Source organism: Sporothrix schenckii (assembly GCF_000961545.1).
Source record: "Sporothrix schenckii 1099-18 chromosome Unknown Cont38, whole genome shotgun sequence".
Classification (NCBI taxonomy): domain Eukaryota; kingdom Fungi; phylum Ascomycota; class Sordariomycetes; order Ophiostomatales; family Ophiostomataceae; genus Sporothrix; species Sporothrix schenckii.
In genome coordinates, this window is record NW_015971139.1 from 2,933,225 (window position 1) to 2,961,181 (window position 27,957).

The 27,957-nt window shown below is 54.0% G+C and overlaps 8 protein-coding genes across 8 annotated transcripts; 3 read left to right on the forward strand and 5 right to left on the reverse strand.

Annotated features, from left to right (window-relative positions):
• Positions 1–4,562: 4,562 nt before the first annotated feature.
• SPSK_06761 (uncharacterized protein) lies at positions 4,563–4,901 on the reverse strand (the record flags this gene model as incomplete). The annotated part of the gene is made up of 1 exon (XM_016733458.1): positions 4,563–4,901. One exon carries the CDS (start codon positions 4,899–4,901, stop codon positions 4,563–4,565), a length of 339 nt encoding a protein of 112 aa, XP_016592661.1.
• A 1,148-nt stretch (positions 4,902–6,049) lies between these two features.
• SPSK_06420 (uncharacterized protein) lies at positions 6,050–7,159 on the forward strand (the record flags this gene model as incomplete). Its single annotated transcript, XM_016733126.1, has 1 exon — positions 6,050–7,159. The coding sequence occupies one exon, from the start codon at positions 6,050–6,052 to the stop codon at positions 7,157–7,159; it is 1,110 nt and encodes a 369-aa protein (XP_016592662.1).
• A 2,521-nt stretch (positions 7,160–9,680) lies between these two features.
• Positions 9,681–10,535, forward strand: SPSK_06533 (uncharacterized protein; the record flags this gene model as incomplete). Its single annotated transcript, XM_016733237.1, has 1 exon — positions 9,681–10,535. The coding sequence occupies one exon, from the start codon at positions 9,681–9,683 to the stop codon at positions 10,533–10,535; it is 855 nt and encodes a 284-aa protein (XP_016592663.1).
• A 354-nt stretch (positions 10,536–10,889) lies between these two features.
• On the reverse strand, positions 10,890–12,424 carry SPSK_06240 (mitochondrial import inner membrane translocase subunit tim-54; the record flags this gene model as incomplete). Its single annotated transcript, XM_016732946.1, has 2 exons — positions 10,890–12,302; positions 12,407–12,424. The coding sequence occupies 2 exons, from the start codon at positions 12,422–12,424 to the stop codon at positions 10,890–10,892; spliced, it is 1,431 nt and encodes a 476-aa protein (XP_016592664.1).
• A 2,562-nt stretch (positions 12,425–14,986) lies between these two features.
• On the reverse strand, positions 14,987–16,755 carry SPSK_06147 (hexose transporter protein; the record flags this gene model as incomplete). Its single annotated transcript, XM_016732854.1, has 3 exons — positions 14,987–15,662; positions 15,752–16,469; positions 16,575–16,755. The coding sequence occupies 3 exons, from the start codon at positions 16,753–16,755 to the stop codon at positions 14,987–14,989; spliced, it is 1,575 nt and encodes a 524-aa protein (XP_016592665.1).
• Positions 16,756–17,981: 1,226 nt separating this feature from the next.
• On the reverse strand, positions 17,982–18,194 carry SPSK_06822 (uncharacterized protein; the record flags this gene model as incomplete). The annotated part of the gene is made up of 1 exon (XM_016733514.1): positions 17,982–18,194. One exon carries the CDS (start codon positions 18,192–18,194, stop codon positions 17,982–17,984), a length of 213 nt encoding a protein of 70 aa, XP_016592666.1.
• A 6,021-nt stretch (positions 18,195–24,215) lies between these two features.
• Positions 24,216–24,956, forward strand: SPSK_06586 (splicing factor 3A subunit 2; the record flags this gene model as incomplete). The annotated part of the gene is made up of 1 exon (XM_016733288.1): positions 24,216–24,956. One exon carries the CDS (start codon positions 24,216–24,218, stop codon positions 24,954–24,956), a length of 741 nt encoding a protein of 246 aa, XP_016592667.1.
• A 765-nt stretch (positions 24,957–25,721) lies between these two features.
• SPSK_06025 (protein-serine/threonineeeee kinase) lies at positions 25,722–27,901 on the reverse strand (the record flags this gene model as incomplete). The annotated part of the gene is made up of 2 exons (XM_016732733.1): positions 25,722–27,018; positions 27,087–27,901. The coding sequence occupies 2 exons, from the start codon at positions 27,899–27,901 to the stop codon at positions 25,722–25,724; spliced, it is 2,112 nt and encodes a 703-aa protein (XP_016592668.1).
• Between the last annotated feature and the right edge of the window lie 56 nt (positions 27,902–27,957).

The window sequence follows — 27,957 nt, forward strand, 5'->3', positions numbered from 1 at the left end:
CGTTGCGATCCGGGCGACTGGTGTCTGGTGTCTAGTATTTGGCCCACCCGAACCCTTCTGTGCACTGGAGAGATGGTGTGGGTGGAGAAGGAAGAAAAGGAACAAAAGGTTGGGCGTGAATTGGATGTGAATTTGTGAATTTGGTGTGAATTTGATGCCACTGGCGTGAACCGGCCTCTTGTGAAAAAGGGGCTGTCCGTTGTGAAACGGTCGACATAAAACGGAGACGCCAGTCGTAAACGGAGACAAAACGGACCTAGCTTCCTGGTCGCCAAAACAACAACAAACCGGGAGGCGAGACAAGCGAGACACAATCACCAAAAGTGTGAAATCACAATCAGCCACCGTTCAGGCCTGACCAACGAGAAGCCACAGAGACGGGGCCGCTCCAAAATGGAAATGAGCCGATGAGTCTCCTAATCAGCATTCAGGGTCTTTCGTCTTGAAAGAACGCAGCACAAAAAGGAGAGTCGACAAATGTAATTCGTAGTACGACGCATTACTACGACGATCAGTCATGAAAGAGAGTCACGGAGGACAGGAACAACAGGACAACCCAGTAGCACAATGACAAAACGAGGACAGAGCGGACTGTGCAAAGAAAATGCTGCAACAGAACTGCAACAGAACTGCAGCAGACCTCTACCATGTTGTGCACCGCTCGGCAACGTAGCCGAGCCAGACAGATCCGACTTGTGTTTGGTGATGCCCTGTTTGAGAGAACGCGATGCCTTGGTCATTGTTTTGATATTGGCCTCCTGTATTGAAGGGTTTGCACGTGGTCCTTCATTTGCATTTAAACGCGGCTTCTTCATCTTCTGGAATGAGTGGCCTGTCCCTCTGTATTGCCCATGTTTATGCAACGTGTGACGCGTCGTCTCCTTCGCTCTCGCTGTGCACGGCAGAAGAGACACACTGACACTCTAGTAAAATGAGCATGGAATTTCGGTGGATGAATTTCCGGGGGATTGCTCCGGACGTCTGACATGGCACTCATATGCAATTTACACAGCAACGGCCTGCATCAACCCATATTGCCCTATAGCAACCCCATACGCCCTCTGCTATTGCGACAGGAACGCCAGGAACGCGAGCAACGCCAGGAACGAAAGCGGGCTGGTCTTTATTGACTGACATTCGAGTCGTCTCCGGAGTAAAGAATACTTCGTTTTCCACAGTGCTTTCATTTTGGTATGCCCGCCCCAGAACGGACGCTATTTTGGGACCTCATTTGGTGTGCCTCATCTCGCGTGGACAACAAATGAAGACGTCGCGCCGTCCGACTGGCGTCCCAAGGCCAAACACGACAACAAAAACCCTTGCGGATATTCTGATCTGCTGCAAACGACAAACACAGCCTACGACGCAGATGGACACCCTGATCGTCACAGCGGAGAGGACTGCGTACGAGAACCAAGACGGAGCGGGCAGGGATGGAAACGATACAAGAGAGGCCAACAAAGACCGTTGCACTGTGGACGTGCCTGTCAACGTCCAGGGGCAACGTTTAGAAATTACAGCGGACGTCGTAATACTATGTAGGGGGCCATGGTGAATGTGCCCTTTTCCGTGGTCCCTCCCAAATATCCGAAACGAACCTCCCAAACGACGGCGAAACGACGGCGAGGCAGCAAAACGAAAAGAAGAGTACGGAGGATTGCGTCGCCAGAGAGCAACAGACCGCCCGCACGGCTCAGGAGACAGATCCCTCCACCCGTCGCGGGAACATCAGACGAAGGAAAAACCAAGCACGACAATCCATGCTGTGTTCTTTGCGGGCAGTCTTTTGGCTCTGGGCTTTGCCTTGGTAAGCTGCCGTCACGAAGAAGCGGTCTGGCTAATCGGATCGTCTGGGTCCCGCCGTGGTTGGGGCTTTTTGGGTGCCTGCATGTCTGTTTCTGGATGGCCCTTGGCGAACCGGCTGGATCTTCTGCGAGTACGAAGTACATGTATTCGCCTTCTCTTCTGTTTTCCGCTTGAGGAAAATGAATTCTGAGGATGCCGACAAACATTTCTCGTCTGGGCTGACCTTTCTTGCTAGTCCATCCCAGCACAAGTCGTAAAATAAAGGGGAATGGGGCCACATTGCAAATTGCATCCGCTCGTCATGGGTTGGGCCTGGCCGTTGAGATTTTCTTCGAGAACGTGTTTGTCGTTGTCCCCTTTTCCGTATGCCGCAATTGTCAACTTACCCTTTCCAGCATTCCGGTTCAATGGACCCTGGAGTTATTCGACAACGACTGCAGCCCGTTTCTGGCCGGCCGGTGCCTTTTTCTCTTCATCTCCTCTTTTTATTTACTTTTATTGGTTCTCTCGGCGCTCTACTTCTGTACTTTGCAGGAAATCCCTCACTCTGGAGCAGCAGCTTTTCTTTGTCAACGCAACAAAACGGACTAGAAACCGTCTTGAGACCAGCCGTGCAGGACCGAGGATCCATCTTCTCCAGTCCCCATGCACCATGCGATGCAGGAGGACGACACCGGAGGAGACAGGAGCTTGTCTGTTCCTGTCTGTCCGTGTCTGTCCCTGCTGCCTCTGCCAACTCCTTCATTCTCGCCGCCTGGTCGGTTTCTCAAACATGTTCACGGCAGCCTATCCGGGCCATCAACGTGAACCAAACTCGTCACCAAACATGCCTGTTCAATTTCTGGAGTTATTTCGACGTCCCTGGCTCACGCCAATTTTGATACAGCACCCCTGTTTTCCAAACAAACGTGCGAAATACTGTACAGAGAGACCCTCAACACGACTCCACTGCTTCCATGAGCCAGTGCCTTGTTCCTTCCTGTTTTTAGTTTTCGTGACGTTGCAAGGGTCGCCACACTGTGTAACGAACAGTTCTACACTGTATAATGACAAAGTGGTGGCCTGCACATCAAACCGGTTTCTGCGCGGCACACAGTGTCAAATGCAGAATGTGTCTGCCCGACAAGCAAGGAAAGGCAAGAACAGCAAGAACAACAAGAACAGGCAGGAGCCAAGTCGCCCCCATTCACGACGCCTCATTCGTCCAGGCCCTGGGCACTGGGTCGGTCCACCCAATGGGCTCCACACCCCCTATTCTTTCGACGAGTCGTTTTTGGGGTTTTTGGTATTCTGGGCTGGTCGTTCTTTCCTTCCTTTCCTGCCTCCTGCTTCTTCCTCGCCGCCTTCCATTTTCCCTCGCCCCGTTCTTGCCGCCGCCCCCAGCCGTTCCTTCTCTCAAAGAGACCTGGAGACTAAAACTCGTTCTGTCTCTGCACTGACCCACCTAGAACGAGACGATGCACGGGTTCAATACGGAAAGAACATATTACGGAGAAATGAACGTCGTATTCAACAGGTACGTGGTACGCAGGCACTCCACCGTTCAACGCCCATCTTCAAGTACCGGGCTAAACGGTCGTTTTTCCTACTGCACCCGACACGACCGTTTTGTCTTGGCAGACGCGAACGAGGCGAATGACCTCAAGTCTCGACTGCAGGAAAATCTTGATAGGTCGACTAGTTGAAGGGCCAAAAAAATGTGAAGATGACCAAAATGACAGCCGACGACCTAAATAAAGGACAATTCCACACACAAATGCCTCCCTCTACTTGTTCGCCGTCAAAAGTGCCCACCAGTAGGCTGTGCCAAAAGTATGTGGTACTGTATCTTATCATACATTACAAGGGCAAAAGTACTTGCTACGTACCTGTCTCTACGTGCCTGTTTGACTTTGTCCAGTGCTACGCCGCAATATAATAATTACAGTGCTTGTCAGGTGCTTGTCACTGTTCTTTGAAGGTCTGCCCAGGTGGTGCCTTCTCTCTGGCGAGCTGCAAACCAAAATGGCTCATGCCCGCCGAACGGCCATCGTCTCGGCATGCCATACGTCAAAACGGTCAAGTATCGGAAACAACAAAATCGGTGAATGCGTTCAAAGGCATGTGAGTTGGGTGCGTTGGAGGATGGAGGACGAGACAACTCTCGTCGCGAAATTGATTTCAGTACCAAGACTGCATCTGAGTCTGACTGCGGCGGAGCGACGAGACATTAATGATTACGCCCGTTATGGGGCCTGGGCCTTTCCCAGGGGACTGATTTCACTGCCACGCACTTTCGCCGCAGCGAGAATAGGCCCTGTAAATTGCAACGGAGCAAAAACGTACTTTGTAGACATCCTTGGTCCTCTCGACGGGCACACCGCCCCGTCCTATTTTGCAGTCGCTCTTTCCGGCTTCTCCTGTCATGCACCCACACCAGGAGACCAGCGCGCTCTCCGCCCTCGCCGCCCCAAATTCGCCCATGCTCCATTCCGTTTTCGCCCTCCACTAGAACGCCGTCCGCTGCAGTGTTTTTCTAGTGTGTTTTTTGTTGTCCGAGTTTTCTGGGGCCTCGCTCTTCGTGCTTTTGTTTTCGCAGCCTCTCGTTCGCTCCTTCCTGCCCCCGTTGCCCCCCCATCGCCCCCCGTCTCTCTGCTGCCTTTATTTCGTACAGAATACAGTGGTACCTCTCCACTTCGTCATCCCAACCCTTCTCTGCCTGCCCTCGCCTTCCTCCTTTCGACCCCCATCCTTTTCCCGCTCCGTTTTCTCCGTCACTACTGTACGTCTTCGCCCTCCTTCGTCGTGTCCCCATCGCTCCTTCCCTTCCCATTCTTTTTTTGTGTCGTCTCCAGTTTTCTGTTTTCCTCTCTTTCCTCTTTCCTCTTTCTCTCACGACTCCCCTCCATCTCTTTCTCCCTTCTCCTCGCTCTTTTCTTTTTCTCTTCACCTCGTGTTTCGTCCATTTCTCCTTTTCCCTCTCTCCCCTCATCTCTTTCTTTCTCGTCTGTCGCGATCGCAGGAATACGTCTACGTGGTTTCTGTATCTTTTTCTTCTTGCTCGCCTCTCCTCCTTCGCGTTCCTTCTCTCGACGAAACCAACCGACAAATCCCATCACGACGACCAAATTCACTTTTGTGTTGTTGTTGTATCCGCCCTGTTTGGTCCTACGTTCCGACTTTCGACTCTCAATCTTCTCCCAATCCTCCAGTCCTCCCAATCCTCGACTCGATACACTCGGTTCACTTGGACACTGAACGGGACAACAACACGCACGGCATTGGACAGCTTGAACAAGCCGTGGCAACAACCGAAACCTTCTGGACGAACGTTTCCTGATTGCTCTGCTCTTCTTACCACGCTTTCTTGTTCACGAACCTCGAAAAACCTATAAACGACGTATTTTTTGCACATCCTTTCGTTTCCCTCGCCAAAAGTTTCTCTGTCTTGCTTGCTTTTTGCATCCTTCCCCTAAGCTTTCGATATCCTTTTTTTGATAACTGCTATCTCGACTGCTCTTCAACCCCTGTTTACTACGAACGAACCTTTTTCTACGACTTCGCCATACCTACGTCTTTGCCTTGCGTTTTCAACGAACCACCAGCTTTTCTTCCCCAGCGACAGCCAGCTCGTCCCTGTTTACAGGTCAGTTCACTCAAACTGTCTGCAGCTCGGCTACTTTGTTGCCGTTGCCTCAGCAAAACAGAATCAATCGATCTCGATGCCGCTTTCTTTTCATCGAGGATCAAAGTGAAGTGACGCGGTTCTAACATTGATTTGTTCCATCAGCACTTGCGTTATTTTGCATCTTTCGAATCAATTATCGATACCGCTGCCGGTGTACGCCTTTGTGTCCTCCGGTCCTTCGATCTCGTTCATCTTCTTGCAACGAGGACACTTCGACCCTCAAGGTTCAATAGTACCACCTATCCCTGACAGCTGCATTATCGAAACCGATTACCTATGGCTTGCTTCTCGAATTAAAGCAGTTGCAAAACTTCTTTCCGATCGTTTCGATCGCTCTTTTTGCGTCTTCTTCCGCCCTCTGGACTCGTACCGATTTCGTTGGCGAGTAAGTCGAGTTTTGTTCGAATAACTCCCCACTTGCTCTCCATCTCCTCTGTTCCCGAGTGCCTTGAAGTAGACCAAATTTGCCTCTTTTCATCTTTATCTACTATCCCTACGTTCCTGGATTGATTTCGTTCGGTCCCATCGCAAGGCCCAACGAAATCATTCTTCCTTCTCCTCACACCAACCGCCAAGATGCCTGGAGGCGTTTGTGCCGTGCTCGACTACGAGGTCGAGCTGATGGCCGAATACGTCGCCGAGATGTCCACCCGCCTCGCCATGGGCACGTCAAGAGCCCCTGACTCTTTCCGCAAGTTCATCTCGCAGATCTTGTCATCGACCCGTCTGCCACGCACGACCATCCTGCTGGGCATGAACTACTTTGCGAAGCGCATCAACATGATGAACATGATGAGCTCGGGCCAGCTCACGCTGTCAGAGGGCCATGTCTGGCGCCTGTTGACCGTGGCGCTGCTGCTTGGTAGCAAGTTCCTCGACGACAACACCTTCCAGAACCGCTCGTGGGCCGATGTCAGCGGCATCCCCGTTCGTGAGCTCAACAAGCTGGAGCGCGAGTGGATGGACGCCATTGGCTGGTGCCTGTACGTCAACCTCGACCGCAGCGAGGATTACACTGCCTGGATCAACAGCTGGCGCGACTGGGAGGCTGGCAAGAAGCGCATGCAGAGACTGGCTTCGATGACCATGCCCATCGACACGGACTACGCCAACAACGTGGCCCGCCACAACAGCACCGTTGCCTACAACACATGGCACCAGGAGCAGATTGCCGAGTACGAGCGCCTGTCAAGAGTTAAGCGCAACGAGCAGGCCATGCAGCAGAACTACCGTGCCCACGACCAACAATCATCATGTTGGCCCTACCAGCCACACGCTGATCCGTGGTCCGCGGCTCCTCTGACACCGCCCGACTCTGGCTACGGTACTCCCGACTACATGAACTCGGCCGCTGCGATGAACACGCAGTACGACGATTGGTTCAACCAGCAGGCACAGCAGGCTGCCAACCGCGCCGCTGCAAACGTCACATACGGTGCCGCCGGCCGTCATCACCACCAGGCTCAGCCGTACCCCATCTCCGCCAACCCCACGCCCTACCACTCCCGCAACGTCCCGGCCAAGCTGCCCACGTACAACTTCTACGGTCACAACATCTGGGAGAACAGTGTTGACAGCGCAGTGAACGGCATGAACGGCATGAACTGCATGCCCCACGGCCACATGGGCAAGCAGGCATCCTATTTTGGCGTCTCGCACCCCTATGGCCAACCTGTGATGGGCTAAGGTGCCAGCGGCTCCCGACTTGCTTTGGCGCCAGCTTGGCTCCTCTTAGCGCTTGATTTTCAAACATCAGTGTCACGATACACTGACAAAAAAGCACGCATGATTTGATGTTTCGGACATTGATTTTTCATTTTCCTTTCTCGGTTTCTTTTTCATTGTTCTGCCTTTCCTGTTCTGGCCGCCGACCATTATTTTTTTTATTCAACCTTTCGAAGCACTCGACACCAACCATACCGGCGTCCGTCCCACTTTTACCAACAAGAGGGGGATATTTGCAGGGTTGGTTGTCTTTCGTCGACATTCGTACCATTTTCTTACGGCTTTCCTTCCGTCTTCTTTTTCGATTTAATGACTTGACATACGGCTTTTTGCGTTTTTCGACACCCATACACACATCATCTACTGGCGTTTTTGCGGATTCTGATTTTGCGCCCTAATATCCCCCCGGTTTGGATCCTTTCGGACTTTTCTTGGCATCACATTAAAACGGTCTTGATTTTTTTTGCCTCCTGGTTTATATTCAGTTTTATCATTTTTTTCTTTGGTGTCTTTTTTCTTTGACCCCATATTTTTCCTCGTCCGAAGTTGGCCACAAGCCTAAAATATTTACGATAAAACAAACACGTTACGACTTTTATTACAACAAAAAGACCAAAAAAAGGAAGCGGTTGGCACAGCCTTTTCAACGAAGCCATTTTCTTTGATGCCTCCATTTTACGGGCACCTTTTTTTCCTTCCCGGGAAGAATGCAAATGCACCGGCCACGATATTCCGATAACCTGGAAATCACGGACGCGATAAGGGCTGGTGGCACGATATGATGCAGTGGGCCGTCGACAACCGTATTGGATATGGGACCACAATTTGACCTTGGATTGTGCACCTTTTTACTGACCAACACTACGAAAACGGACCGTCTGCAGCTTACCTACACCATCTCTCGATCGACTTCATTGGCCACATCGTTCGACATGAACCACGCTCATGTAGAGACCCAACGACATCAGCGTCCACTGTCACTCGGCCTCTTCCTTGCATCCAAAAGTTTCTTGCGGGCCATTTTTTTCTGGTTCTTTTTTTTCCTTGGGTCTTTCATCTTTCTATTTTTTCATGTGTTTATATGTTCTTTACATTGCACTTATTTTCCTGAAAGGAGGTGGGAATAGGCTATCTGCGTCTTTGTCGGCTTTTTTTGCTTCATTCTGATTACACTTCATTGCATCACGTTCGCGGTGTCGTTGAGTTTTGCCTTTTGGGTTCCGGTTCTGTTTCATGACAACCTATTTCATCGTTTTGTTTATTTTCTTTGAGTCGTTTTGGTCACTTTTATTTCTTCTTCCGCCGAGCATTACTTTGTTGGGCCTTGGCCGGTAGAGATCATCTTGCTGTCTACCGCTTCATGGCCAACGATATGCCGAGCGCCTCTTTTTATTTCTTATGGAAACCCATTTTATATTATTTTTATTTTTTTTCATTCTCATGGTCCTATCCCTCCCGCTCGCTACCTTTTTAGATACACATGCGGCTCCCAGCCATGGCTTGGGCTTGCATGTCTTTGATACCTATTATTGATTCACTCAATCCATTTTACTACCATTCATTCGCTCTACTTGGTTCTGGTGCCCTTTTTTCCCTATGTGTCATGCTTCTTTGTTTTGCCTTTTTTTTTTCGATTCCCTGCTTCTCTTTTTGCATCTTCACCGCCTGTACTACTGCAGTGTTTTTCTCTTTTTCGTCTTCTTATACCTCTTTGCCCTATGACGTTTTTGATGAATTTTTCTCGGGTTTTTTTATATATATTTTTTCTTACTAGGACATTGTGAGATCCTTTAAAACTGGGGCATGTTTTTCACATAGTTTATACCTATACCAAATCCCAAAAAACCACTTTGTTGCAATAATTTGTTAATGACAATGCCAGTGTTAGAACACCACGTAAAGCGACTTGTACATTCTCTGCTTCTATTTAGAAGCAGAAAGTACAAAGTAGATGTCTGTGTAGGCCATGAGTAGCCCGTAAATTTGTCCGAGACAGCAACAAAAGAAATGTCCAAAATGTGAAAAAAAAAAAAAAAAAAAAAAAAAAAAAAAAATTAAAAAATTAGTGACTAAAGCTTGTGACAGACTAATATTTTCTGCCGTTTCTATTTTGTTCGTACTCCCTACTTTGTACGCCGTACTTCTCTGTTTTTAGTTTCGGCAGCAATAAGTGAAAAGTCTCGTGGTGGCTGAACGAAAAGCAAAAAATAAAAAATAAAAAGGAACTCGGCCTGTGCGTCGTTCGTCCTGGGAACGCTCAAGTGGAGCACTGCTTGTCAACCAATGAGAGTTGATTAGGTAACGACCTCGAATGTGTCTCCACTCTTTTTGTTCCTGGCGCGACAAAGCATCAGTGACGACACCTTCTGGGCAAAGACGACTCTACGCTGTAGTATGACGGACAGCGTACTCGAATCCAGCCATTGGCCTCCGTTTTTGTCGTGTTGCAATTACTTGTACGAATCTTCTAGACAATCCTGCCATGTCCTCCCGCTTCGTGTCGGGCGGCGCAATTGACGCCGCCACCGGCGATGCCGTCGACCTGGCCCAGGTGAAGAAGCAGCAGGCGGCGTCGTCCACGACATTGCCATTGACGGCTGCGCCGACGCCGGCGACGCCGACGCCGGCGGCGGCCCCGACCGCGCGCCAGGCTGAGTGGGCCGCCGTCGAAAAGGAGCTCGAGGCCGAGCGCCAGCGGCGCGCCGCGGCCCGCACGGCACGGGCGTCCGGCGCCGGCCAAGACGAAAAGAGCCTCTACGAGGTGCTGCAGGCCAACAAGGCGGCCAAGCAGGCGGCCTTTGAAGAGGAGCACAGGCTCAAGCACCAGTTCCGGGCGCTCGACGAGGACGAGGTTGCGTTTCTGGACGGCATCGAGGCGGACGCGCGCGCGGCGGCGGCCCGCGTGGCGGCCGAGACGGCGGCCGGGCTGGATGCGTTCCGAGCGGCGCAGACCAAGAAGAGTGGGAGGGGCGACGGGACGGCGGAGGACGCAGAGGAGAAGGAAGGCGACGACAACGATACAATCGACAAGCTTGTGGACGACGGTGGGTGGGCCGTGAGCGGACGGAAACGGAAACGGCGCGCGGACAAGACGGACAGGGCGGGCGCATTCCCGAACCTGAGGCGGAAAGGCAGTTCGACGGAGAAGGAGACGGCGGCGACGAAGGCGGCAGCTGGTTCTTCTGCGTCAGGCACGACACAGGACGCTCCCAAGCCCGCAGCAGCAGCACGCGCACCACCATCAGCTGCTGCATCAAAACCGAAGCCAGCACTTGGGCTCGTCTCCTATGGATCGGACGACGACGACGACGACGACGACGACGACGACAGCGACTGATGACGCTGACAATATGTCCCATGTACGATATTTGTGTTGCTATTTGTGTTCTTGATACCACTTCCGTTGTAGCCGGCCTATTTGACTTGAATTATTCACATGACGCACTGATCTGATTGCCTTGTTTGTAAATGGTCTATTTCCACGTGCCGCCCTTCCACCGCGGTCAAAATGGATGCTTTTATATACTTTTGTGCTGTGCTTTTCCCGACCGCCAGCCTGTAAGAAGGAAGAAGAACAACAAATGCGCAATGACGCAAATTATGGAGATGGGAAGAAGGGAGACAGAAACGGAGGGGAGCTATCTTACAAGAGATGGTGTGTAGACCAAAGACAACGTGGACTACACCAACACTACTCATCGTCCAGGTTGGCCACGTTCGGCCGGAACTTGTCGTCGCCGCGCCACCTGCGGCCCGCCCACCGGCCCAACTGCCGCAGCTTGCCCTTGGTCCACCCTTCGATTTCTGCTTCGGGCACCGTGATGGCGCGCGCCGCCGCCTCGTCGGCCGCCGACAGCACAAACCGCCGCATGCGCTGCCCGATGCGCGGGTCGACGACGACGGGGCGGCGCCACGGCGTGTCGCGCGTCGCCAGCGCCGGGTCGTTCTTGAGGTCCTCGGCGCTGTCGGTCCACGCCGACTTGACCCAGTCCTTCTCCTCGTGCGCGAGCGCCGTCTGCTGCTCGCAGCCGTCGTCCGCGTCGCCAAAGCCCCCGGCGACCGCCTCGCGGTATTCGCGCGTGGCGGTGGCAAAGCAGACGGCGGCGACCTCGCGGCCGATTTCGTCGGCGAGGCGGCGGCGGTGGAGGAAGCGGTAGATGCGGATGGGGGTGTTGAGGAAGCCGAGGAGGTGGGGGAAGGGGATGGGGACGCTGGGGCCGAGCTCGGCGGGGATGAGCCGGGGCAGCGGGCTGGAGGGGTAGTCGTCGACGGAGTTGTAGGGCACGGGTTGGGGCGGGCGTTTGGGGGCGGTGTCCTCGGGCTTCTCGTCCGGCTTGGGTGTTTCTGGGGCGTCCGGGGCGTCCGGGGTCGGTGCTGATGCTGTCGGCGAGGCATCCAAGTCATCGGCCCCTGTTCCTGTGGCGCCGTCTGTGGTCTTATGCTCGGCCGTCCCCACCGGCGCTGCTGCGGGCGCCGGTGCTGGTGCTGGTGCCGTCAACGGACCCAGCCAGCCCTCGTGCAGGCCGCGCACGTACTCCTTCCACGTGTGCCGTCCAACCACAATGTCGCCCTTGACGCCTGCGTACTCGGGGATCCCATTGCGCGCCCGCACCGTCGCCACGACGTCGTCGTCGGTGGGCAGATCAGTCTCTGTTGGCACTTCGGTTGTCGCGGTAACATCTTGCCGCCGTGTCCGCCGCACCCGCTCCGCCACCACGGCCCGCACATCCCCCTGCCGCCGCCCCACCACAAACTCCCAGTCCAGCCCGCTGCTCGCCAGCACCGGCTTGATGTACTCCTTGAAATGCTCCTGCGCCGCCCGCAGCCCGTCCCCCGGCGGCGCCTCCAGGTACACCGTGACGCGCCGCGGCATCGCGCTCGTGTCCGGCAGCAGCTCGCGCGCCAGCGGCGCCACGGCATGCGCCCAGCGCGCCGTGGCGCGTCTCTTCTCGCGGCGGTCGTAGATGATGGCGGCGGCCAGGGTCGAGCTGATGCCCCAAAAGATGAGCCAGTTGCGGGACGGCAGCTTGCGCGGCAGGCTGGGGAGGCCCATCATGCGCAGAGCCGGGTTGACTGGCTTGGCCGGTTTGGCCGGCTCGGGTGCCTGCAAACACCACCATTGCGTTAGCCGTGATAAGAGGAGAGAGGAAAGAGGAAACAAGGAATGGAGGAGAGCATAGAGGGAGGGGGACCCCGCGAGGGACGTACCGGTTTTTGGTCTGCCATGGCGCTGGTGGTGCGGTGTGTGCGCTGTCGAGGTCAATTGCCGTTTGTCCAAGTCGGGTTGCAAAAGTAACGGCCGTCTTGTCGTGGTGTGCGGTCGTGTCGTGTGATGCACTGCGTCTCCCTCCACGAAACGACGTCAAATGGAGGGGACCGACAAAAAAAAAAAAAAAAAAAAAACCTGATAAAAAAGTGGCCTATCCGATAAGCGCATCGCCCTGCCCGCCGGCATGACCCGTACTGGCAGGCGGGACTGGCCCGTACGTGATGACTAAGCAGATCTATAAACAGTTTTCGGGGAAGAGGCACTTTCATCTCATTATGAACAACACAGATGCCAATCACGCTGCGGTCAGCCATCGATCTGGTTGCGTTATGTAGGAGCACCCAAATACCCAGTAGACATAAATACATGCAGGTTTCCTAGCCAAAGACCGCTGCTTGACCACTCCGTTGGGCTCGCGCGCCGACCTGGTTATGGATAAACGAATGAATTGACTGGATTGCACATTACCAGCAGCCAGCATGGCGGATGGTCTTTCCTAGTCTCTTGGAAGGGGCGACACCGCGATTGTAGACTTTGTTTGAATGTACGTCATGCGACCTCATGAGTGCTGTCGAGTCGTTCATAGGGAGAGGAGTTGTGAATGATATGGACAAAGGAGATTCATAATGAAACCAGGAACATGGACGATGATCTGTTTACAGCATGCCCAGAACAGCTACACGGGATCCATTGCATTCCTGAACTTGGAAGCTTCTTTCGTATAAGTTACGAGCACGACAGTTCTGAGTGGCCAGTTCGTCGACGTCTATCCGAGACGCGCATTTTCTGCTCTTCAACGTCCTTGTCCGCCCGCGTACGTCTTGCTTCCTTTCCTGCGTATCTCATGTCACTTCGGGCCCTTGGTCCTCTGGTCGTAGTAGATCGGTTAGCAGGTCTGCTCTATGCTACAGTATGTCGTGCGTCGTACTGTTTTGCATCTCAGGCGACCACGCGGTGCGTGTGCATCGAACGATTCCCGGCCACACAGGCTGGGCAGGTCCCAGAGCGTCAATCGTCGAGCGTCGAGCCCCAGAACGCCGGGTACCTTGGCAAAATCATGACTGGCAAATGGATTGGACATCACTTGCAGCCACAAAACACATTTCGGTTGCGGCCGTGTTGATCGCAGCCTGCACGCCGATCGGTCGTACCTATGTACATGTACGACGTACATACACAGCACGCCGTCTGGCCGTGCACCTGCAGCGACAAAATCCCAGTCAAATCGCTTGCCAAGCCGGTCCGTTGTATGCTGCCGCTTGGCGAGAAAACCAAATAAAACGGATAAATGGAAAAGTGGCAAAGAATGGCAATTCCCCAAGAGAGAGGGAGGGGCGTGTAGTTTCCAGACCGTTGGATGTACTTCCTTCATGTACGAATCAAAGGTTTTACGAACAGACAAAAGATGGCAAACAAACGTCAAAAGACAAAAGTCAAAAGACAATCTGCCGACAGAGCTGTAGCGTTCTTTTCCTCACCCTTGCGTCTTGTGCCAACGATTGCTGGTGACAAACGCCGTACAAAGTATGTTTGTTTGTTTGGGAGCCTCCTCTTTCGACCCGTTCAATAGTCTCGTTTCTCGTCCCTGGTCCCCTTTCTCGTCCCTGGTCCCCTCTCCAATTGGCAACTTTTGCATTTAGCCGGTTGGCTTGGCCCTACCCGCCCTTGTATTTTTTTTTTAGAGTAGGATAGCAGACAACTCGACTAAGATTAAACTACACGCCCCCTCCCCCCATTCCCCGTCGACACAAGTTTAGTTCTGTGAGGAGAAAAGAGGGTCTGACCGGTTAAATGTGAATTTGTCGGGATTCTACGAATTATGTGTTTGGCCTTTTTGAGTATTTTCTGATGGATGTCTCTTTCTCTCACTTTGCGGCACGGACTGCTCTTCTGGTGGGATACACTTAACCGTTTGTGGACCTACGAATATACAAGTCAACTGGAGCCGAAGCCGAGGCCGACAACCGTCTCGGTTTATATTATTTCCCATTTACATGTGTACTGATTTGTGATTCTGGGTTTCCATTCAGCGACCTTGTTCTCGTATGCGTTCTTCTTCTCGGTTGTCTCGTCACCAGTCTACTTTCCATAGTGGCACACTCCTTTGAAGAGGGTGGGGGTATATAACCATATTCATTTGTAGAGTAAATTAAAAGGTAATTTCATCATGCTAATTTGGGGCATCCAAAGACATTTTTTGCAATAAAAAAACCAAAACTGAGATGGGACGCTGGAAGAACAAACACCACCAACCCCATCTCATATTTTGTCTTTGATTGTATTTTTGAGGGGAAATATTTGTAGAGAGATGGATGATGGTAAGATTTCAGTCAAATACCAGAAAAACAAACCGACAAGAAAAACAGAGCAAGCTCATTTGAGATGAAGGGAAAAGATGACGACAACGGGGCCGTTGGCAAACAGGCATGGGACGACAATGGTATCCACGTCCTCTTCTCCCTTGACAATGTCTTTGGCAGGGCACAAGTGGGCGGGGACCAGTCGGCACGCACGCCTCCTTAGTTGACCTGCTCGGTGGCCGTCTTCTCGTTGGAGGTGACGGTGGTCGTGGCCTCGGCGGGCACATCGTCCTCGCCAGCCAGGTGGCGGGCCTTGGCGGTGGCATCGTCGCCGCCGTAGACGGCCGTGTCGCCATCGAAGTGCTTGACAATCTCCTCGAGGGGCGTGTTCTTGGTCTCAATGTAGAAGAAGTAGACGACAACCAACTCGACGGCGAGCCAGACGACGTACACCAGGTAGTACTTCCACTGGATGTTGCCGAGCGCCACAGGGTTGACATACTGGTTGAACCAGAGCGACAGGTCGACGCAGAAAAACATGACGGTGAGACCCTTGGCGCGGATGCGGTAGGGCAGAATTTCGGCCGAGTAGGAGACGAGCAGACCGCAGAAACCAAGGTTGTAGAAGATGTAGTAGATGAAGATGAAGACAATGACGGTGTTGGCGGAGGCGTTGTTGGCTTGAGCATCGTAGCGCGCCAGACCGATCGTGGTGGAGATGAAGGTCAAAAGCATGCCGATGCAGGACGTCAGGAAGAGCGGGCGACGGCCGACCTTGTCGACGAAGAAGCAGATGGTGACGGCCGACACGAGCTGGACAATCGACAGGTAGCCGTTGATCTCGAGCTGCGTGGTCTGGTTGGTGACGCCAATAAGATCAAGCACCTGGGGAAGGCTATAGGGGGGACAAGTTAGTCGATGTTTATGTATAGTCGTCTCCTTAATTTTTTTGTTTCAGTTCCCCTCACAACTGGACAAACTTACTAGTACGACACGATACCGTTGCCACTCCACTGCGAGAAGAAACCAATGGAGACGAGAATGACGAGACGGTGGCGGTTGCCGGGAGTAGACCACAGCTCAGACCAGGCGTTGCGCTCGTACTCCTGCTCGAGGGCAATGGTCTGCGAGATCTCGTCGAACTCGACATTGACAAGCTCGTCGTCGAGGTTGCCCTCGGCATGGTACTTGGCAAGGATGGCCTTGGCCTCGTTGGGCTTGCCTTTGGAGATGAGCCAACGGGGCGACTCGGGGACGGTCCAGATCATGACAATCTGGACGAGCGAGGGGATGGCCTGCAGCAGGACGGGCACACGCCAAGCCCACTGGTTGCCCAGCTTGTGGGTGCCGAAGGCGACCCACGAGCCGACGAGGGAGCCCAAGTACCACAGGGTGTTGTAGATGGTGGAGTAGATGGCGCGGTGCTGGGGGTGGACGACCTCCGTGATGAGCAGCGGCGCGGATCCGTGGGCAATGGCAATGCCGAAACCGAGAATGAGACGGCCGACAATGAAGAGGGCGACGTGGAAACCGATGCAAATGAGGGCGACGCCGACAATCATAATGGAGCAGCCAATGACGACACCAGTGCGGCGACCGAGCAGATCAGCAGCGTAGGGCACGAACGGAATAGCGAGCATAGAACCAATAGACATGGAGGCGGTAATCAGGCCGAGCGTGGCATGGCTGGGGTTGTGGAAGGCTGAAAAGCCGTGTTAGCCCGTATTCAAAAAGCGGAGGTGAAGATACACGGGTGAAGATACACGTCCCGAGTCCAAAAGTAAAGTCCAGATCAGTCATTACTTACCGTCAAGCCAGGCCTGGATGGACTCCAGACCGTTCATCAGCGAACCGTCGTAGCCGTTGGTGGCCGAGGTCAGCATGGCAGCCCAGAGGGTGAAATAGAGCGTGCGCATGTGCCTGTTCTGCCACCACTTGACCCGGGGCCACTCGCGGCCGGCGAGGGTAAACGTTGTCTTCTGGGCCATTGTGATGTATGTTGATGTTGATGTAAGTAGTTGTTGGGGTATCAAAACGGATTGGGGGGAAAAGGTAAATATAGAATTATAGTAAATGTAAATAAAAGGGAAAGGAAAACGAAAAAGAAGAAACAAAAACTGAACCGGGTATCAAGGCCAAAGAGCAAAAAGTTGCAATGGCAGGCGGATGAGAAGAAGAAGGAAAAGAAGGACAGGAAAGAAGAGATGGACGAGGCGGATGTTTAATATAGATGCAGTTCGAAGCTGGGTATGTCGAACCTTGTCTGCAAATCTGCAAGGTCTTGGTCTTTCGACGTCCACACCATACAAGTGCTAAGTCTGCAGGGCAGAGTACATCTCCACAGTCTCTAAAGAAGGGAACCCCAAATTATCACCTTTCACGACAAGGACAAGGGGAGGGGGTGTGGTTTAAGTTTGGGGGGGAGGGGGGAGGGGGAGAGGAAGAGAGACCGACGCGTGGCAATACGGAGAAGGGAACGTCTGCACAGGGCAGAAGAAAGAACAGAGCCAGAAGAAAAATAAAATAAAGGATAAAATGGTCGAGACACAAAATGGGGCAAGGCCACAAAAGTTGGGGTAGGTTTTGCGGGAAGACGGCTGCGACTTTCCACTAGGCCAAGACATGCAGACGAACAGGGTGAGAAGAGAGACGAGAGCAGAGAGCAGAGAGCAGAGAGCAGAGAGCGAGGCCAAGAGCAAAAAGGGCGAGCCACAGACTGTCAGCCCATTCAAGCCACGCCCCTTTGTCGTCTTTTCCTCCTCCACGGGCCTCCACAGTCGAGTCTGCTGTCTCCATGCTCCAGTCTCCATACGGAGTACACTCCACGTCGCCTGCCCATGGGCACTCCACGCAAACGTGCAGCGTACGGAGTAGTGTGTCGACGCTTGTCTGTTCTCGTGTTGCGGTCGATTCGTCGCTAACATTGGCCGACAGGTGGCGCGGATCGTTGCTCACTGCAAGCCGGACCTAGATCACAATTGGGCTTAGCTCGGGGGGAAGAGGGATCGAGTACGGAGCAGGGGGGTGTCAATCTGACAGTGGTGGTGGGTGGTGGCGCCGGGTGAGAGCCAAAGGAGGGTGACCAACGAGGATTAGCTTCCTGGGTAAATAGAAAACGAAAGACGTTAACCGACCCAGCGCTGGGGAAAAGAAAATGAGGAGAGTGGACGAGTTGAGAAGAAGATGGAGCCAGAGACCGGATCGCGGACTAGGTTCAGCCCAGGCAAAAGGCAAAACGGGGGTGGCCTGCCATGTGTCTTGCAAGGCGACGGTGCTCGGCTGGACGGCGTCTGGCGTCTGTCGTACACAGCAGTTTGGAAGTTGTCCTCTGAGGAGTCCAAAGCAGAGGGACACTGACAAAGGACCACGATGCAGTGGCTGACGTGACCCGGTTGACGGGATCCAAGGCCGAACCCAGGGCGGCCATGTTCAATAGCGATGTGTACGTCGGTTGACAGCCGTGGCCAGGATGGGTGTGTTCAGCCTCGTGCACAATATGCATCCTTCCGTGTTCGCTGTCCATCGTGCAAAATGAAATGGTACAAAGGGAGACGTGCTTTTTGCCCCTTTTTTTCTACAATGTACGAGGATGGCGGTCCGGCGTGGAGGAAGGTATCAATGCCCGAAAAGGGAAGCAGCCGTGAACTGGATCGCTCTTTCCTTCAAGGCTGCAAACAGGCTCACAACTCGCGTTGCATCTCACTTCCCCCAGACATCACAAACGGAGAACGGCAACTGCGACTGGGACTGGACATTCTCAATTGACGTTCTGGCCCCATTGTGGAGCCGCTGAGGCGAGAAGGTGCAAGTCACGAGAAGAAGGAAAATAGGGAAAGAGCAGGCGAGGACGATACCGGGTAAGTAACGAACGGCAGGCACGAGGAAAAGGCACGAGGAAAAGGCACGAGGAAATAGCACGAGGGCAGGCGCGACCAGGAAAATAAGGTAGATGTGCCGCCTGCGGAGAGTGGAGAGGTAAGCGACGAAAAGGGAAAGGGCAATGGCCGACGGCCGATGGAATGCGTGCATTGGGTTCTTGGGGTCACTAATCAAAAGGGAAGGGGCAAAGGGGCAACCAGGTCACGTTCCGACTTGATTCTCGACTCGGCGAAGCTCGCTTGGTCGACGTTTGCAGTCAGCAGTTCAGTATTTCAGATTTCAGTATTTCAGCTGTTCAATGGCCAACGGTCCTTCTTCCGACATAGGATGCGCAACGACGGAGACCAGACGAGAATTTTGGCAGACCCGGCACCAGCAATAGCCGAATCTACGAGTCTAGAAGCGAGCGAGGACGAGAACGAGGACCAGAGAAAAAAGAAAGGAAAAAATAAAATAAACACCAGTGCGACATCGACCAAACGAAAAGACAAAAGGGGAAAGGCGGGTGCTCAGGCGGGACGAAGAACCGACGATGGGTAGATGGGCACATGATTGGCCGGCATGGACAGGGGACGACAGATGAAGGGAAACGAAAGAAAGGAAGAAAGGAAGCAGAAAATGGGACAAGGCCAATCTCGATAAGGATTAGGGGATCAAACGAAAAAAAAAAAAAAAAAAGGAAAAAATAAAAGGACAAAGGAAATCCTGGGGATGGCACAGCACCAAACCACGTTTTGCTAGTGCAGGTGCTTGTCTACAGAGTCCAAAATGTCATTACTGCGACGCTGGACTCGTTGGAACCACCAATCACGGCTGGCTCAGGTCACCTGGCCTGCTGAGTGTCACTGGGGGCCGTGCTTAGACCACTGGGAGGCCAGAGGCAAGGAGGATCGAGCAGGGCCTTTGTGGTTGGTCGTGCCGTCTTGCCGGACGCCATGCCTGGCCGTCGCCGAGGAAGTAGCCGAAGTGGGGGAAGTCGGCAAGTGAGAGTCAGAGGACAGAACACGCGCTGTACGAAGGACAACAATTGTTATGGGCGAGTTGACACTTTGTGTCGGTTGGTGAGGGAGTGCGGCGGTGTACCGCGCATGGGATGTATCGACACGGCGAATGCTGTTGGACTGCTGTCTTTTTGTGCATCTCCGTGGCTGTTTTGATTGTGCTTTGTTTGATTGCGGTTAAACAGAACCAACATTCCAACAGGCGACAGGACTTGTTTCCGGGGCACTATGGGCGAGGCCCCTTGGTAGAGACAGCCATGCATCTGTACGACTTTGTTACAACTTAGACTACTCCCACTGTCGTGCATCGACAAGGTCAAGGCGGGAGGCGTCCAACGGCTGTGCCGTGGCTGACGCTAGACTTGGACGTATCTTAGGTGGTATAATGCAGCACAGGCCAGGCCAGTGTGTGCTCTGCAGTATTCTGTATTTACTCAGTTTATGCACGACGCCATGCTAACCTGGCACTCAGTAGTGTCCTGGGGCCCGGGCGCATCCCATATGAGACGTTCGTGGAGCAATCTAAATTGTTGAAAGTATCTTAATCGACTGCTGCTGAACGAGTTAAACGTGCTGTCCCTTTAACGCAGGATGAAGTAATACTATGCTGTATACGGACTACGACTTACTCCGTAATTAATGCTCTGCAAATATGATCGAGGGAGGGAGGGGGCCTTGGAGAAGACGGCTTCGCACAGCCGCGTCCTGCCACCAGGGACTTGGAACAGTAGGGAGGGGATGGTAAAATAAGATGGTGGATAGTGCGTAGCAGAGGACGGAAATACCGTGGAGAGGGCGTGTACGTCGTAGGGGCGTTAGTGAGGGCGTGAGGAAATACGGAGTAATGTAAACGTTCGAGTTGGAGATACAAGAACAGGCGAAAAGGATAAATTCAAAGTTGGGGACGTCGGGCGGGGACGTCAAAGAGGCGGAAAAGGAAGAGGGCGTGGGAAAACGAAGGACGATGCACAAAGTACGGAGTGCTGGATGCAAGAGAGTAGACAGAGACAAAAAGCCTGACCATCGTGAATGAACGTGGCAACGACTCAAGCTATCAAGCTCCGAGGATGTCTGGATCTCTCGCACGACGACGCCGTACTTTACCGGAGGACATCCAGTCATGGGTGGCAACGACGCAGGAACTCGCGTCGTGCAACCACCAAGCAATGTCCTGTAAACGAGACCTGTAAACAAGGCACCACACTTAACAGATTGCAGGCCACATGGGCGGCAAAATAAAGACAATAAAAATGGTTCATACTACGTAAACCAGCAATGAAAAGACGTATCCATTGAAAGGCTACCCTCCATCTTGAAAGCTACATGTACTTGGAATGCCATCACCATCACATCGGCGAAAGCTACACTGCTGGGGAAAGCCCGTATTCCGGAACGGTGGGAAGAAGGAAGAAGGAAAGCATCGTGTATTGAGCAGTGTACAACAGACAACATACGACTTGCAGCCTTACATCTGTGTCCCTTTTTCCGCCAACGGCCGGATACCAGGCAAATCAGCCGGTCCAACAAAGGTGTTACAGACGGTCAAAGGAGCAAGGAGCCAGGAGCCAAGAGCCAAGGCCAACCACGAGAAGCAGTCTTGATCCCGTTGGCTCATCTCGACTGTGGTTTCGATGTCTGTGCTGCGTAGTCATACACACGACCAGATGACCAGACGACCAGACATCAGACGACCAAACGACCAGACACCAGATGTGCTCGAGGCGCCCAACCATCCTTGCAATCTCGTTTGGTCTGGTCGTGTGTCAGGGCTGCCAGTTGTCTGTCGACTGTTGTTCTCCATTGTGTGGCTGTTTTGCTCTCAAGACTTTCGGCATAGTTTAACCTTCTATCCGACGAGTAATAGGACCCAAAATAAGTCCCAAAAAGACTGGGCTGACTGGCGCGTCTAAGAGGATCATAAAACGGGGCAGCATGGGGAAATGAAGGAGATGAAATAAGAAATAGAAAAAAGGAAGAACAAAATAAAAGAAGAAGAAAAAAACTAAAAGAAAAGAAACGTCAATGGCCAGCTGGAAAACACGCCCCTCTCCATCGTAATACCCGCCAACATGACCACATGGAGATGCCAGGTTTATTCTATTTAAACTATTTATCCAGAACAAAAGCTTCTCACGACACATGGCGTCACATCGCCACCGCACCAGGACGGACCTTGGTGATACTGCTAGTGAAATAGGATGCCAAGATGCCAAAATAAGAAAAAGTATTGAAACGAACCCAAAAAGAGAGACCCAGGCCCGCGGCTGTTTTGTACTGTGGATGGCACTAAGAAAAGGAAGAGAGAAGGAAAAAGAAAAAAGAATGGAAAATAAAAAATGAAAAAGAAGACACACGCCAGTAAGTCCATTGGAAGCTGCACGCGAGCCAAAGGAAAGACGGGAAGGAACCCTAGTCGTTCACAACCTGGGCCATCAGCAGAGGACGCAAAGACCGCCCAATACGACGACGCGACCTGACTGTTTCTGCAAGAGAGGGACATCCGCCGGACGCGCTGACCCAAGCACATGTACGACGCAACCGAAATGCGATGTCCTGTTGTGTATGTCCTATTATGTATATCCTGTTATTCGGAAATTCGTGGGCGGTGGGAAGCACGGAGTGAAGTGTCGAGAAGTTCAAAGGACATTAAGGCTTGAACGACTCGAACATGCAGACTCGAATAAGCAGACTCGAAGACGGCAAGATACACACATTTGTTGGATCACGTCTATTGTCAAAAGAAAGCTGAAAGGTCAGAGGCAAAACGAAGAGGAGAAACACAATGGCTAACCCACGCCAGACACGGCAGACAGTGCAACATAAGATGCACAACGGCAGAGACGGCAGGCGGCAGGAAAGCCCAGAGACAAAAGGTTAGCCTGGGCTGTCAGCGTCGGTCATGCGACTCACAGAACCAGAATGGACCAGCAGAAACGGACTATGGACGACGGACGATAGACGACGGACGACAGAGGCGACGAGACGAGACGAGATGAGACGGTATCAATGCTCCGTCAGAACAAGAACGTACTCGACGTTCTGCGTTTCACACCTCAAGTCGCCTCTCATCCCGTGATGATCGTCTATCGTTTCGTTTCAGTCGATCACGTTTGTCGGTTCTCACAATGAGCACTCTCAAAAGCCTCTCCATGAGACCAAACATAAACCACGGGCGGCTGCCTGCTGGTTCGCCCGTCTCCTCCACATCGACCCCGAAAGAACGAGGGAATTGGAGACGGGCAGGTGAGGCTGGCAGGAAACGACGCACACGCTGACGAGAGAAAACAGACAGCGGCCCGTGATCTATTAATATCAATTGCCATATCGCCAAATCACCAAATCGCCAACCGAAGCCACAGGACAGACAACTTCTACGATACAGAGAGAAAGAGAGCGTGCCATGTTTACGGTAGGCGCGGTATGGACGGCCTGCACGGCGTAAAAGCGGCCAAATATACGGCCAAATATATGCGTGGAAGCGAGTCGAGAGAACCGGCCGGCTTGCTGAGGAATCGTGTGACAGTGCCAAAGATGATGTACATCTGCACCTACGGACAGATGCAGGTCAGGACTCTCTCCACGTGGTTTTATATGTTCTTATTTTTGATACAATCCTTCCGTCGGCTCCCATGGCCCGTACGCGACGATGTGCCTGCCTCGACGTATGCTGCATTCTTCCATTCCCCCGGGCGGTTGCACCACACTCGATGCGAGCAAGTTCGGATGTGTTGGTGCTGGTTGGTGGTCAGCGTGGTGGCTGTCCGCCAGCGGCAGAGGCGACCAGAAAGCAAAGGACGTACCAGGGAGCTCCTCGTGCACCCTGCACGCCTCATACCACACGCCTCCCACCTCCAATCCTCCGCCAAGAGGCCGTGCCGTGTCCGCTGCACCGTGCCTCTGTGGGCCTGATTGCTATAAGAGCTCTGTTATCGAGAGTTCAAGGGCATAAGGGCTCCAGAGCTCCAGGACTCGAGGGTCGAGGATTCCCCGAATATGTGGGCATGATAAGATAAAACGGGAAACCAAAAGTGCTCGTAAACGAAAGAAACATAAAATCCCGGGAAAATCACTTGAAATGCTTTCCGCTGCTGGCTTCTGTGCACGTCCTTGCCAGTATACCGTACCAATAGCTCCGGAAGGGGCCCTCATGAAGTGCAGTGGAGCAGCGGAGCAGCGGATAACAGTGGATAGAACGGAAGACAGAACGTACGACGTATGGGAAGAAACGAGTGCATCGTGAAGCCAGGAGATCGCACGGCAAAGTAAACAAGTCGTGAATACGTCGATTAGCGCGTAGGCGAGCCCTCACAGCAGCGGCCGCACTGCCCACAAATGCCCTAAATTACAGTGATTGAGCGCCGACCACCACCGCTGAGCTTAGTCATTTGCGCCTTATCTTATCGCCACCCGCCACCATTTTGCCTGCCCAAAAACTCGCCAGGCATTGCATCGCGAACCTCAAACGACAACCGACGAACCTCACGTCCGCCTCGGATTCTCCTAGCAACCACCACCTCCTTTCGCATTACCTCCGTACACCAACACCAACACCCCATCCCCACCCAACCATGGACTACCAAAACCGCGTCGGCTCCAAGTTCGGCGGCGGCGGCGTCGCCTCCCACAGCGCCACCAACGCCGACCGCCGCGAGCGGCTGCGCAAGCTCGCCCTCGAGTCCATCGACCTCGACCGCGACCCCTACTTCTTCCGCAACCACCTGGGCTCCTTTGAGTGCCGCCTCTGCCTCACCGTCCACCAGAACGACGGCTCCTACCTCGCCCACACCCAGGGCAAGAAGCACCAGACCAACCTCGCCCGCCGCGCCGCCAAGGAGCAGCGCGACGGCCTGCGCCGCGACATTGACCCGGCCACCGGCCTGCCCATGGGCGTCGCCGGCGCCGGCTTTGGTGCCCTGGGGTTTGGCGGTACGGAAAAGGCGGCCGTCGTCCGCATCGGCCGCCCCGGCTACAAGATTGTCAAGGTGCGCGACCCCGCGACGCGCCAGGTCGGCCTGCTCTTCCAGCTGCAGTACCCCGACATTGGCGCCGACGTCACCCCCCGCTGGCAGGTCACGAGCGCCTTCAGCCAGCGCGTCGAGACCCCCGACCGCCAGTTCCAGTACCTGCTCGTCGCCGCCGACCCCTACGAGACCTGCGGCTTCAAGATCCCCGCACGCGAGCTCGACCGCCGCGCCGGCCGCACCTTTGACTACTGGGACCGCGACGCCCGCGAGTACTGGGTCCAGGTCATGTTCATCACCGAGCGCGAAGAGCAGTTCAATGCCGCGCCGGGGCTGACGGGGCGGTAACCAGACGGACCGTTTGCTGGAGCCTTTATTGTTTTTGTCGTGTTTCTTTCTGTATCAGTACGGCGTTTGGGATGGATTTGTATTCTGTGGAATAAATAGCGAACATATACCTCGAACTACAAAGTTGCGTCACCAGCTTCTCGTCAGGAGTGAATCGTGTGTTGTTGGCGACTTGACACATAATTAAGTCAGTCAAGAAAAGAACGTCATTGGATCTCGTGAGTTTATGTTTAGACTGTTTTAAATTGTAATTTCAATTTATTTCCTTGCTTTGCTGTATTTTTTTTTTTTTAAAAAAAAAGTTTTGTAGTTATTTATTAGCCAAATCTATGCCCCTTTTACAATATTTATTCCTCATATCCCCTTTTCATATATCCCAATCACCAACAGACAAAGCGTGCATACCAAGCCAAAACCAATTGAACATCGCAGCTATACGACAGGCTATACATGGAAGCAAGAAACCAAGCTCCAAGGAGTACGCCAAACAAGAGGCTCGAGACGCATGCTCAGATGAATTCCAAGACAACTATACTAGATGGCGATGGCCGCTATTGCGTGGCTGGTTACGACTCGCCCATGAAGGCACGTGGGAGGACAGAATGAATACAAAACGAAAGAGATGACAAACAATGTAAAACAGAAATGGGCAAAGGTCAAAGGTCAAAAAGATAAAATGATACGAATGGTACGGACGAAATTAGATTCCCAAACACAACATTCCCTCTACCATCTCCCCACCCTCCCGCCAGTCCCCAACAAGCCTCAACGGAAGTTGTTGTCGAACCGCTTAAAGGTGTAGCCGATAAAGGGCAGGCTCATCTCCGGGCTCTCCTCGGGCGCGGCGCTGCGGCCGCCCTGCTGCGCCTGCTGCGCGCGCAGCAGCGTGGCATTGTCCGTCTGGTCAATCTCGTCGGTGGGGAAGTAGGTGGTGTCGATGTTGGAGGTGAGGCGCGGCTCAAAGGGCGCGCGGATGCGGCGCAGGCTGTCAAACTCGACGCCGCGGAAGAAGGCGTGGCCCTTGATCTCGTGGGCGCCGCCGCGGCCCAGGCGGTTCTCCGTGTTGCAGATGAGGCTGCGGATGAGGCCCTCGGCGTCGAGGCCCAGCTGGATGTCGTCGGGGAAGTACAGCGACTGGCGCCAGGTGACAATCTTGTGGTAGGTGTCGTGGCGGTCCTCGGCGCAAAAGGGCGGCCAGCCCACGAGGCACTCAAACATGATGGTGCCGAGCGACCACCAGTCGCAGTCGAAGCTGTAGCCGTGGCCCGTGAAGATCTCGGGGGCAATGTAGTCGGGCGTGCCGACCGTCGAGTAGGCCATCAGCCGGCGGGACCGCCGCCAATCGTTAATCTGCGACCGGTTGCTGACCGTCAGGTTGATCTGGTCAATGGCAATGGAGTTGCGGTCGCCGCCGCGCGGCCGGCTGCCGGCGGGGCGGCCCTGCAGCAGCTGCTGGTAGTAGTTGTTGTCGTGCAGCTTGTGGAAGCCCGTCGACAGGCCAAAGTCGGTCAGCTTGACGTGGCCGCCGCGGTCCAGCAAGATGTTGTCCGGCTTGATGTCGCGGTGGATGAAGCCCAGCTTGTGCACCGCCTCGATGGCCAGCACAATCTCGGCAATGTAGAAGCGCGTAATGTCTTCCGAGAAGATCTCGTACTTGATCAGCATCGTCATCAGGTCGCCGCCGGGCAAAAACTCCATCAGCATGTACAAAAAGTTGGCGTCCTGGAAGGTCGTGTAGAGCTTGACGACCCACGGGCTGTCGGACTCGGCAAGAATGTCACGCTCGGCACGCACGTGGGCCAGCTGGTCGCGCCGGAACATTTCCGTCTTGACGAGCGACTTCATGGCGTAGACCTTGTTGTCGGCCTTTTTCTGCACCAGCTTGACCTCACCAAAGGCGCCCTTGCCAATGATCTTGACCGTGGTGTAGTTCTCCGGCTTGTCCTTGGTCCGCAGGAAGCGCAGGTACGAGCCCTCTCGACGACCGGCCGTCGACCAGATCTGCTCCTTGCGGGCGGCGGTCTGGTTCGGCTCGGCCAGCTTCTGCTCCATCTCGCTTTGTCTGCGTGGGTTAGCATGGGGACAAGTTGGGTAGAAGGGTACGAAGCAACAGGGTAAAAAGTGTCCTACCTCTGGTTTCTCTCACGCGCACGCTTGACGCTGTCCTTGAAAAAGTCGGCGGCCAGCTGCGAGCACTTTTTCTGGTTGTTGTTGGCGTTGGCCCCGAAGCGGTCCGGGTTCCGCTCCGGCGCGACCTGGAACTCAAAGACAGGCGCTGCGGGCTGGCTCGGCAGCGGGGCATTCAGGTAGCTGTTGTAGCCGCCGGCGGGCTGGTAGCCCGTGGCACCGGCCGTCCGTGGACGCTGGGCCGCCGACGGTCCGCGGCTGTAGTTGTTGGTCGAGGCGGCGGCAGCGGCGGCACGGGCAGCGCCGCCGAGGTTCTGGTGGGAGAACTGGTGCGCGAGGCCCGTGTTGGGGTCGGTGGCGCCGGGGGTGTTGGAGCGCGGCTGGTAGAGGCTGTTGGCGCTGGCCGAGGCCGAGATGCCACCCGCCGACGCGGCCGAGGCACCGCCGCCGCCGCCGCCGCTCAGGGGCGCACCACCAGTGCTGTACTCGTTGCCGGCGGCATGCTGCTGCGACGAGTATTGTGGCGCGGCGTACTGGTTTTGTGAGAAGTAGCCGCCCTGCTGTTGCTGCTGTTGCTGCTGTTGTTGCTGCTGCTGCTGCTGCTGCGAGGCGTAACCGGACGACTGGTACTGCTGGGGCTGCTGGGATGATGCAAGGCCGATGTTGTTGGCGGCACCGCCCTGCTGCTGCTGGGTTGTTGAGGGGAAGACGGGTTGGGGGAACGTCGAGGGCGTCGTTGGGTATGCTCGGTCGTTTGCGGCGATGCGGTCAGCCGCATTGTTGTTGTTGAAGTTGAGGTAGAGACGTGGGTTGTCCATTGCGGCGGTCGCGGGTCGGCCCGAAGTAAAGCGAGAGCGAGCGAGCGAGCGAGAGA